Source organism: Eschscholzia californica, unplaced genomic scaffold (assembly GCF_041429995.1).
Source record: "Eschscholzia californica isolate CP2 unplaced genomic scaffold, dmEscCali1.0.p SCAF_2, whole genome shotgun sequence".
Classification (NCBI taxonomy): Eukaryota; Viridiplantae; Streptophyta; class Magnoliopsida; order Ranunculales; family Papaveraceae; genus Eschscholzia; species Eschscholzia californica.
In genome coordinates this window covers 19,576,980-19,589,105 of record NW_028238309.1, presented here as the reverse complement: position 1 = coordinate 19,589,105, position 12,126 = coordinate 19,576,980, and the positions used below count along the sequence as shown (strand labels likewise).

The following is a 12,126-nucleotide window of genomic DNA, read 5'->3' as shown; positions in this document are numbered from 1 at the left end:
TCACTAGCAAAAGTCATTCGTTTGAGGGGGAATGTTAGAATAGTTAGTCCCACATTGTAAAATTGATAAAACTTCTCTCTTGTGTAACTCTTTATAAAGAACTTATGTAATAGCTAGGAAATCAATACAATTTCTCTTTTCTTACATGGTATAAGAGCTTCTAGGTTTCTTTCTTGGGTTAGTCGTTTATAGTCTTCCGCTAGCCGGCGGAGGTAGTTCCATTAATGGCTACCGTCCGCCGGATTTTTATCGGTTTTTAGCTTTAATATTTCAAGTTTAGTATTTTTTTTCAAATAAGAGTAGTTCTCTTCTTCAATTCTAGTCATTATTCAATACTTTTCTCAATAGTATTTGAAGATGATGAAGAATAACAAGAAGATGAAAGATCCAAACAAGAGTGATTTGTTGAAGAAATCACATGATATACTCTTCAATGATCTCAAGCAGTTCAAATGTCAAGTCCTCCACAACATCAAATCTATGTGTATCCATGGTCCATGAAGTTATATTTTGAGAGAAATTGGAAAGCTATTCGAGAGGGGGAAGAGAATTCATGTATATTTTGTTAGAATAGTTATATACCCCATGTTTATCTTGAAACTATACTTATAGTTGTCCAAAATCTTGATTTCCAATATAATGCACATGAAGTGTTTGATAGAATGTATCAAAGAAATCATGTTTATTCTCAAAAATGGTTTTCTTTTGATATTTGAAAACATGTTTGTGGGTTCCTTTATGGCAAAAGAGTTAATTTTCTTACTTGATTTGCTCATACTTCTTATATCCAAGATGAGAACTCTCAAATGTTTGTTCCTTTAGTAATCTACTTGATTCCATTAGTTTTTCATAAGATCATATGAAGAGGAGATAAGAGAAAAAAAAAATAGAAAATAATTGAAGTGGGAAGGTTCAAGAATGGTGATTGCTAGTGGTTGAAAAAGGTTAAAATCATAAGATCAATGAAATGGAGTAATAATAATATGTGAGAGCTATTAAAAGCAAGGGGTATATCTCCGCCCACAACCGGACAATGGGTTATAATTGTCCGCTTTCTCTTTAAATAGAGAAAATACTTGGCAATTGCGCCTATTTTCTTCACATGGTCTTCCAATGGAGAAAAGATAAACAACACCTGGTAATGGTACTAACTTTTCTTCAAATGGAGAAAAGAAAAACAACAACAAAGAACAACAACAACAAAAACAACAATAAAGAACAAGAACAAGAACATAGCAACCTCACAATGATGTCTCCATATTAATACCAAGTCAATATCTACAAATTTTAGGAAACTAATGAATTTTTCACTAACAAAAGTCATTCTTTTGAGGGGGAATGTTAGAATAGTTAATCCCACATTGTAAAATTAATAAAACTTGTCTCTTGTGTAACTCTTTATAAAGAACTTATGTAATAACTAAGAAATCAATACAATCAATACAATTTCTCTTTTCTTACAACCATTGATATTGAAAAAATGAACCAAGAAGAGAGGAGAGAGAGTCGTTAGATGAGAGGTGAGGAGTCGTCAGAATAAAATAGAAGAAAAGAAATAAAAATAACACACAAAAATTTAGTTTTAGATAAGGTTATTTGGGAAAGCAAAAAAAAAAATAACTTTTGAAATAAACTGACGGTATTAATAAAAAAGGAGCAATTTTGAATTTATGAAAAATTGGAGTAAAAAAGGAAATAACTCTAAATATAAAGAAAATATTTACGTCTGTCCAGTCTAATTAATCAAAGTTTTCACACAAGAAATCAGAATCTCAAACAATTGTAGTTTATGAGTAATAAATGAGTCAAATCAAATGAATATCTGAACGAACCCACCTTTAGGAAAAGTTACATATCTAGGTTAGAGGGACTCCCTAGATTTATATCAATACAATTAAATAAACATGGATACTTTGATTTCCCTTTTCCACATTTTTCAAGGGATTTGCCTATCCAAAGTATTCAGCAAACTCTTGTATAACCTCTGAACAAATTACATTACCACTTAAGAAGGAACAACACGAGCCTTGTACATGCAAATGTATGCCATATGCCAGTCACCTGAGACAACAGAGATTGGTTTTTATAAGTACCCAGGTAGATCTTAACATAGAAGAGAGAAAAAGATCCCCACTGGCATAGCAAGTTAAGTTTTCGTTATAGAAATCAAAGTTAGGTAACATCCTAGTAGTCGTACCTCCGCCAGAGAGCTTCGTAATATCTTCCTCGCGTTGTGGGATTGGGTTGTCATCGTCATATTGAATCCATTTTCCTAAGGACATCAAAGATCATATTTGTTGAAATTGATATTGTTTTTGGGATCAGACAAGGTGAATATATATTTAAGGGCGAAGCAACTCACCACTTTCTTGTTTAACCCAAGCAACATAGTGGCCTGAGTCAGCACTCCGTCCCTTGTGTGTTAATACGGCTACCAAGTCATAGATTCCAGTCGATTGTCCCCGAGTCTCGGGCACAACACCTGCAAAGTGGTCAGTTGAAGTCAAGACTAGTACTTGCGATTTGAACAGATTACGTGAAGAAGTTAACACTACAATGTCACGCGGTTTTTGGTGTTTTACCTTCCGCAGTTGTTGGTGTAGATGTTCCTCCAGTCCCACTTGATGATCCCTGTACAAACATGATGCATCTATTAGTCTGTTACTGACAGAGAAGAAAGTTTAGTTTAAATCTTGACCCAATATAGCCATCATGATTATTCCATACAAACTGTTATAGAATTGTTATAGAATATCGACAGAAGGTACAGGTTATGCTGATACCTCTGCGTCAAGCATCTTAACATCATTATCTTTCGGATTCTTGTCATCGACTTTTAAACCGGCTTTCTTTCCTTCTTCATCTCTTAGAATCTGTTGAGAGTGAATGACAATAAATTAAACGTGCTGAAACACAAACAAGTGTAAATCAAGTGAATTATTTAATCTTGTAAATGGCGGGTTTATTTAGATTTATGAAAGTGATGGACTAACAAAACAGGAATAATAATTATCAAATAAATATAAAAATGGGGAAGAAGTATACATGTGTTTGTTAATACCTTACGAGGAGCTTCCAACTTTTTGCGAAGTTCATCTGAGCACAGATCGTAGATATCCAGTACCAATGGGTAGTCTACTTTCTGTTGGTGAAAATATATTTAGATCAGTTGATGGTTAAACCCATTTATAATGAAGACAAGAAGATGAAACCGTCTGTTGATTATTGAAGTAATTAAGCTTCAATGAAACCCTGTCCCAGATTATAATTAGTCAAACACAACGTTCGCAAAACCCTGAGCCAAAACTTAGATTACCCGCAAAATCTTTGCCTTCTGATTTGATTCCCTCTTCCAGAAAAAGCGAACAAACTGCACTGTCAAATACCTAGACAAAAATAACAAGTATCGTTGAATTGGCTGCTGCAGTATAGCAAGGAAATGGAGGAGTAAAACAAGATCCAGAAAGTTGCCCTGGACTATAAGAACAAAATATTGTAGAAAGAAAAAAATAAATCCAGGTTCTCGCCTTGGCAGGTCGTTTATGCGTGATTCTTTCAAGTAAACAGCACTACGCCCCAAGGAAGGTGAAACCTTTTCTAGCTCTGACTTCAGTGCCTGAATGAGTTAAATGATAACAAATGAAAAGATTACTCTGGGTTGATATTGTATTTTCAATAATATTAACAAACTTGTTTGATCTTTTTCTTCCCAATCTCTAAAACTTTTGGCATACCAAAATAACTATACTAGAACTGAAAAACTTCTTAACAAGGCAGAATATCGGAACACCACTTACATGCTTTAGGCCCTCATGCAAATGGTTCACCTCGTGTGAGATGTGGCATTTGAGTGAGTAAACTGACTCCGTTTCTGAGCCCTCTTCACCACTTTCTGCACAATGTATCCTAGTTTACAAAGTTCCATTAACCCTTGTGGCCTTAAGAATGATATAAGACATATATAGATCTTATTGATATAATATGTTTGTTCTACAATATCACATAAATACAAATAAGCACAACATATAATGTGTAAGCATGTGTCACCTGCTAACAAGATCAATTCCGAAAAGTTCCTTCATAGCTTCGGGATTTTCTCTGCAAGGCAACCCAAAAAGGTTTGTAACTACGAAAAATATCATAATATCAAGTAATACACATGCACAAGCACAACAAAGAAGTCGTCACCAATGAACCAGTGGTGCTGAAATCCAGTTTATTTGAAGTATAATTGAAAGGAGTGGAAAGAAATTAATAATCTTCCATTTCAAAAAATAATTAATCTGGATACCTCTTATGAAGGAAGGATAATGTTAAAATATCACTATGTAATTATTCAAGTAACAGGGAAAAATGCAGGAAACTGTAGATCGCGGAGTAGCTCGTGTACTAGAATCAGGACCACACAATACCTAGAATTTGGTGCTTTAAGAGATTGAGAAAGCGTGTACAAGAGTTGGGTCCAACATTCTTCAGCGTCCTATATCCATTCCAACATAGATCGAATTAGTAAACCAACACACATACATGGATTATATATTATACACATCTCTGGCACTTCTTTCGGGAAAGTAGTCCAAAATAGAATACCTGTTGCATGAAGGCACCATTGTGCAGCTGCCCAAATTGTGGATACTTTTTCCTCAATACCTACCCGAATGAAGGAAAGAATCGTGAGAAATTGGCATAAACTCATGCATCCATGTGGATACCACTATGGAGAAGTGCAGCATGCAAGAGTGTGTATATATATATACAGTTTCTAGAATTTGGGATATAATACAATCTTAAGTAGTGATTCGACAGCACCACTACGTAGAAATTTCATATTTATAAGTTATAAAGCCACTGAGCAATATTAGTGCATAAGATTACGGATGAATCTGGCAGCGAAGCAAAGAGAACTAACCATCCAAAATTGCATTGGAGAAACAGGCTTGACATTTCTGTCCAGCTCGCCAAATAAATCCCGAGTGGCAACTGTCAAAAGATGTGAAGACTGGTCCAACTCATTGGTCCGTCCAGGATACCTAATTTTGAAGTGCCAGGAAAGCATTAGGTTAATATAGCACCAAAGTTCGGTATTCCATGCTAAGAGATGATTCTTGTGTAAAGTAGAAATCATGCTCCAGAAACACGGACTCACTTGAGCAGTGCAGACTTCAACTCAGGAACTGAATGCAAGCACTGTAAAGTAGAGTTCATGTAGCAAGTATTTCCTAGATTAAAAAGACCAGCAGTATGACCCTACAAAAACACGAGGAAGTCTTGAGAGTGATGAACAAAATGTTAGCAGTGTAGATACATTCTAAGAACTCATTAAGTGCTGTACAGTTTTATCAAAACGAGATATCTAATTGGTGTTGAAGTAAGCGTTTGTAAATTAAGCTTACACCTAAGTAACTTCTACATTTTACTAAGCATCTCAGGAATTGTGATAGACATTTATCTATGAATTTTTATTAAAAATCATTCCCTTCTTTTCAACAAAATAGTAGTTTCCAGAAGGGTGATCTTGCAAATGTCTAGTAACTAGAATTCTGTGAAAAAAATGCAGCAAGACCTATCCTTCCTTTTACTAATGAAATGAATTAGATGCAACAATGGTAATGACTAATGAAGAGATTGAACAGACTGCAGTAAAAAGAGTCAAGGCATAAAAAGGAGAGTTTGTAATCTTCAAGAAGAAACAGCAATAAAGGCTCTGAAGGATTGAAATGGTCCATATAGATCACAGAGAAGAGGAACTCATAAGGTAACAGTTTATGTTGAGGCCAGATAATTGTCATAGCAGAAGAAAAAAGTTGTAAAATAAGAGAAATAACTAGCACTGGAACACATGCAGACAAATTAAGCATGATCTTGTGAATCGACATAGCTATATATCTCACCACAGCGACTACTTGCTCCTCTTCTGGAAGGTCTTCCATAAAAACAGGGCCTTTCTCCGGAGCTTTCACAATTTCATCCGCAGTTCCCATCATCATTAGTTTTTGACCCTGGAAATCATACGTATTGACTCGTTATATGCTTCTGAACTATAGAATGACAGGATTACCACAAGAAGATCTAGAGAGTTCCGCCGACAAGCTACCTCCTTTACTCCTAATGTCGACCAATCATCATCATCCTGTGTGAGTGAGAAACAAAATTAATGAAATTGAATGATCCAGGGGAAGCAAACAACATAACATTCCAAAGAACATCAAATGTGTACATCATCAAATGCTTTAGAACATACATAAAACTCTTTTTACCTTTAGTATGCCACCTTTAATCATAACCTTCTGCCTTTCAGGTGGCACTCCAGTTAGATCATACAACTGTGATTTAAAAACTAAAGGGGGCAGACTTGTGTCAATTTCAACGGCTTTATACAACTCCTTCTGCCACTTTACACTCACTGTCAAAGGAAAAACACAGACACATTCAAGATGAAGTTATACATAGAGAAAATAGATATAACAACTCTGCAGGCAAACAATTAGTAGGGGGGATATCAGAATAAGTATACTTGTCAACTACATTAGAATTTTGACATGCAGAAGTACCGAAAAAGTTTACTGTGCTGTTCTCCAAAACTTAAATAAATCCCTTAGAAATCATTTTCGGTAAAATAGAAGTCGTCTATTCTACCTCTCATTGACACCTTTTAGTACTTAATTCTACCTCTTGTAATCCAAATACAACTAGTTACCAGGCTCCAGTGAATAGAAAAGGTCAGAATGGATTGACCTGCACTCGTCTATTTTCGACGATGGATACAATCTATGAAGAAAAAGTCGGGATTAATCCCCGAGTCCACCCCGACTACTCCTCAGTCCCCATCTTGCCGACTCGACTAGGAGCCAAAACCCTAGTCCCGTGGAATTCCGAGTAAATCCCCGACTTGGTCCGACTAGGACCAAGTCGACTAGTCGGGCCAGTCGGGATTATTTAGCATAGCCTTTTTTTCTTTTGCTCAAATCGACAAAGGTGGTTTAGGATTTGCTCATTCGGCTTTTCACCCTTCCTCTCCCCTCCAAATATCATTATGACCAGATTGAAGTAATTTTGAAGTTTTCTTGCTCTCCAAACAAGATTCCAAGTTTCTCAATCTTCTCAATCTTTTTTTACTATTTCTTTTTAGAACCCATATTCTACTCTTTTTCTCTATAAACTCAAATAAATGTTAGTTGTTAGTGTTTTATACTTCATTAATGTTGTAGAACTTGTTGATAATATATGTGTGCTTCTTAGGGATGAATTTTTAGTGTTTATACTTCATTAAGACCAAATACTTATATTTACACCTATATATAATTATATATTTATATTCTACGACTAGTCCCGTGTAAATACGACTAGTAGCGACTATGCCTAGTCCCAAGTCCACCGACTAGTCCCCCTTGCCGACTTTTCCAACATAGGATACAATGACAGAGTAATGTATAGTGGAAACAATTCTAAAAAGAGTATCCTAGTTAAATAGGGTTCTTCTGCTTTCTCACAGGCTTAAGCTACTCTTTTTATCCCGGCGTGAATATTTATGCTATGATCCATTTACACGCTTACCTCAGTAAGTCTATGTGCTGCTTTTTTTTGACAAGTAAACTAGTTGTGCATTTGATACCTGATTGAATGTTCACTCGATAAAGAGCCTTTGCCTTAGTTAAGCTTAATAGACTCGATATTCAAATATGATAAATCTCACAGTTCATTTCACTACAATGAATATTTATCACTTAATACATTAAAAACACCCAATTTTTTTTTATTACCCATCTTCATCTCATTATAGTGATTATTGGTAGGCAAACTATATTAGGATCTAAATAGTTTGTACCGGTCAAGAGCCGCATTAATGAAGTATGTTCATGTTAAAATATGTGGGAGTTAATTCCATTTTGGCCCCCGACTTGTAAGCAACTGGAAAATTTGGCCAACATATTTGTCCCGTGTTCCGATTTGGCCCCGAATACTGTGATTCCGTTAGTCACACTTAATAGTCAATGTTTTCTTGCCTTTATTACCGTTCATTTAAGAAAGTTTGCCTCCTTGTTCTTTTTTCTTTTCTCTTAGACAGAAAGAGCTGGCTGGAGACTGTCAGCCATCTGCCGGCGACTTCCATCCTAAGTTGTCAAACTCAGTTTGACTCGCCGAATAACTCGTGAATCAGCTAGGGCTCAGGGGCAGTCCGAGTCAATTCCAAGGGGACTCCACAAATCAAGGGTTAGGTAGTAAATCGGCGAGTCAAGCCAATTCTCACACTGAGTCACTTCACTTGGCATCCGTTAGATAACTCGTTCAGAAAACCTAAGCATATAGATACATGAAAAAAGTACTAGAATAGATTGAATTTCTTTTAAGCTGAAAGTTGCTGGCAGATGGTCGGTTGTCCGTCTGTGACTCTTTCATGCTAAGAGAGAGAGAGAGAGGAAGGGCATGAAGGAAAAGCAAGCATTGTTGTTTCATTAATGGAGCATAGTCTTGTAAGCAAAATTGAAACACTGGACAAATATGGAGGCTAAATTTTCCAGCTGGTCACAAATCGGGAGCCAAATTGAATCAACCTAAATATTTATAGAAGAATAAATAATTAGAAGGGAAAAGTGTCACCATAATTTTTTTTTTTTTTATAGAACGATCCATTCCACTTGGATGATGGTGTGAGAAATTTGAATCTCCACTCAAGAAGGAGTTTGAATGATTAGTAGATAGACAAAGCAACTTCCTTGATGCAAATGCTTGACTCTGTTGGTATTAATCTAAAAGAGGATAAATATGTTTGGTGTTTGGAAGGGGATGATCCTCTATTAGTGAAGCACTATTACTACAAGCTATCCAATCATGAGGATGACGAGGATAGAAATACTGAGAAGCCTGGGGAAAAGATAACCCTCAGAAGAGTGAGTTTTGTCTAGGGTTGTGGTTTTTGAAAAAACTCCTGATTGAAGACATGCACATACAAAAAGGGTCGATGAGAGCTAACAAATATAGTTTGTGCAAGACGAACTATGAGTCGGCCAGTCACCTTTTCATCTACTCGTAATATATCCAAAGAGATTTGAAAGTTCTTGTTCACAAGCTTCAAAATAGTCTGGGCAACACCAAACGATATTCGAAAGGTTGTTTGATCAGTGGGAAGGGATCCACCTCCTACGGAAAAGAAAGAGTATTTGGGGCATTATTCTGCGTTATAGTTTGGTGCATTTGGAAGGAGATGAAGAATCCCATCTTTAAGGGCAAGACTCGACTTTCAACTGATCTTATCCAAGGGTCCAGTTATATCTCTTAGTCGGACTATTTCTAAGCTAGGTGGTTTGTACAGTTTGTTTCTAATCAATTCAATCACATTTTTGTTTAAATCCATCAACTCTCTTAAGTTTCAGCTCCCTGAGTAAACATTTGCACAGAGTAAGGTTTGTACATATTTGCACATAGTGAGGTTTGCACAAGCTAGGCACATAATATGTAATTCTACACAGATTTGTATGGGGTTTACATATTTAAGGAACTTGGATTGAACTTTAATCTGAAAATCAAACAAAAAAAAAAGTTCTGAATCGAAATACCCATGTGGGAAAAATCAGAAAGCTGATCTGAACTAGGTTGTGCTAAAATGAGCAAAATCATAGTAGTAATTATAGTGTTTGAAGATAGCTGATGAATCAGTTGCAGTAATAAAAGTAATTGAGCCACGACAGAAGAACAAATTATTGTAGCCAGGTAAACAAAAAAAATAGAAAGTAGTAATAAACATCATTAGGTAAACAGTTGAATCGAGGTGGTGAAGGAGTCGAACCTGTAGGCATATTTGCTGGGCGTTCTAGAGAGAGAGAGAGATCAATGGCAATGGCAATGGCAATGGCAATAGCGGGAGAGATGAGCGGAGTAAATAGGGAAAACTCTTCCTCAAGCAATTCGGTCTTTTATGTAACTTGGACCCGATAATGGTTTGGTAGATCTACGATATGGGCACGGGCCACCAGCCCACCACTGTTTTGGATTAGGGAAGGTTCTTTTTATTAGATTTCCTCTTCGTAGAAATCTCAGGGTCTGTTTGATACATGGGAAAGTCAGCCTGAAAAATCGGTTTTTGTAAGAAAATCGATTTATTTTCCGCTGTTTGATAAGACCATAAACGTGAAAAAGTTGATTTTTCATGGTAAAATAGATGGGATGATGGGTCACGTGTAATGCTGGGAGAAGTATTACTCCGTGAATTGCTGCGTGAACACACGCTTTCCGAAGAAGCAAATAGCAGAGCTTCTGCTTTTTGGCTAAAAAGCTCTATTATGGCTTTTGAAAAGCCATAGCTTCTTTCTGCCAAATATGACTATGTGTCTATGTTTATAAGTACTTCAAAATGAGCGAAATGCTGGTTTTTTGCGGAATTTAAGCTAAGACAAATGGGGCCTAAAAAGGTGAGAAATCTGATTTCTCACTCTAAAAGTCGAGCTCTAAGTCCCCCGTCTCAAACTTTCTCTCTCTGAACTCCCTCTATTCGCATATCCATTAGGTCTAAACTAGATTTTAAAACCAATGAATCATATCTATCTAAATAGCCAGATTTTGTAAACAGTGATTTGAAGATCCATGGATCGTATCCATCTAAACACCTAGTTTTTGAGTTTTGAAGTTTCAAAAGCCTAATAAATGAAGATCAATGAACTTGAGTTTCTTATACCAAAATTTCATCTTGTGCTCATCAATGAAACTAATTAGGAAACCAATGGTGTCAGTTGAACAATCAATGAAATATTCATCACGGTTTAGGTCTTTTACTATCTTCACAAGATTCTGAAGGAGAGATATTGAAAGAAAGAAATGAAGTTGAAATGATGGATGTTGCTATTAATGGGGTTTTCAAGTTTTTTTTTCAAATGATTCAGATTTCATTTCAAGTTTGAATCAAACCGATTCAATAATCAACAGATTCCTGGTTCAACCTTCAACAAAACCATCGATTTGATTAAGAACCCTCTCTGAATCAGTTTTGATTACCTTTAACCAGATTTCATGTTGCTGTGTTTTAGGGCTTCTTTTGGTACCTAATTGAATTGGGAAAGTGAAAAAGGAAAAGAACACTACGAAACTATAAAGGCACCTCTTATTTTCATATTCCTTATCAAACACTTGAAACATCATTTCACATGTGAAAATTTTGTTTTTCTTTTCCATCAGAAAACACCCATTTTCACATCCAAATGTTTTCTCGCGTATCAAACGAAGTCTTAGAGCATCTCCAATGCAAACTCTGAAAAATCTCTATTTATCCTATGTGTCAAGTTTCAATTGAGATTCTCACTCCTAGGTGTGAAAAATAGAGATCCTCAATTTCTTTTGGTGTCTCCAATGCAAAACTCTAAACTTATCTTATTTATTTATGTGGCATAGTTATTTTTGTAAATAAATAATAAGTTATTTAGAAAATATAGAAGACTCGATTTCTATTGGCTGAAAACCAAATATTGATGAGTTGGACAAATAGAGATATCTCAAGAGGACACTCTAGAAATAGAGTGTCCTCTTGATATATCTCCATTCCATCCTCGACACGTTATCTTAGAGGCCCAAATAGAGTGTTGTATTGGGGGGAGTTTTTAAGAAAAACTCTAAAAATCATATGTGGCACTCAAAGAGTCTAAGATTGATTGTTGCATTGGAGATGCTCTTAGATCTATTCAACACAAATAAAACTAGGGTTTCCATATAGGTAGAATTTTGTTGGTTTTAGCTAGAATTTTGAACTCAGGTAATGATGCAAAAATTATTTGTAGAAGATGGTAATTTTTGGTAGATCGGTAGTGTAGAAGATGAGATTTTTTGACATATACTGCCGAAAATCAATCATTTTTTCATTGCCATATATTTTTCATCTTTTTTGTTGTTGGTGACTGACTTTATATTTATTTCTTTAAAGACAATTTCAAGCAATTTCTTATGTTTTTTGACATGTAATAAGTACAAGCATTTGTGAGTTATTTACATATGAGTAGTAAGTGCTTCATATTCTTTACCAGAAATTAAAATTTAATCATATATGAAATATTGCAAAAAGAAAAAAACGATGGCTTTCACCGACATTTTCTTGGTAATTATTTATTGAATTATAAGTATATTTTCCAATTCATTCATATACAC

General features: G+C 35.5%; 1 protein-coding gene across 1 annotated transcript; it reads right to left on the bottom strand.

Moving 5' to 3' along the window:
* Positions 1–1,767: 1,767 nt before the first annotated feature.
* On the bottom strand, positions 1,768–10,125 carry LOC147556735 (ubiquitin carboxyl-terminal hydrolase 6-like). The gene is made up of 18 exons (XM_086657671.1): positions 9,785–10,125; positions 6,258–6,403; positions 6,095–6,130; positions 5,892–5,999; positions 5,147–5,247; positions 4,910–5,030; positions 4,591–4,650; positions 4,413–4,480; positions 4,048–4,098; positions 3,798–3,906; positions 3,528–3,616; positions 3,317–3,386; positions 3,062–3,142; positions 2,784–2,873; positions 2,583–2,631; positions 2,363–2,482; positions 2,198–2,272; positions 1,768–2,061 (listed from the first exon to the last, which is right to left on the bottom strand). The coding sequence occupies exons 1-18, from the start codon at positions 9,792–9,794 to the stop codon at positions 2,006–2,008; spliced, it is 1,440 nt and encodes a 479-aa protein (XP_086513797.1). The 5' UTR covers positions 9,795–10,125; the 3' UTR covers positions 1,768–2,005.
* Positions 10,126–12,126: the final 2,001 nt, after the last annotated feature.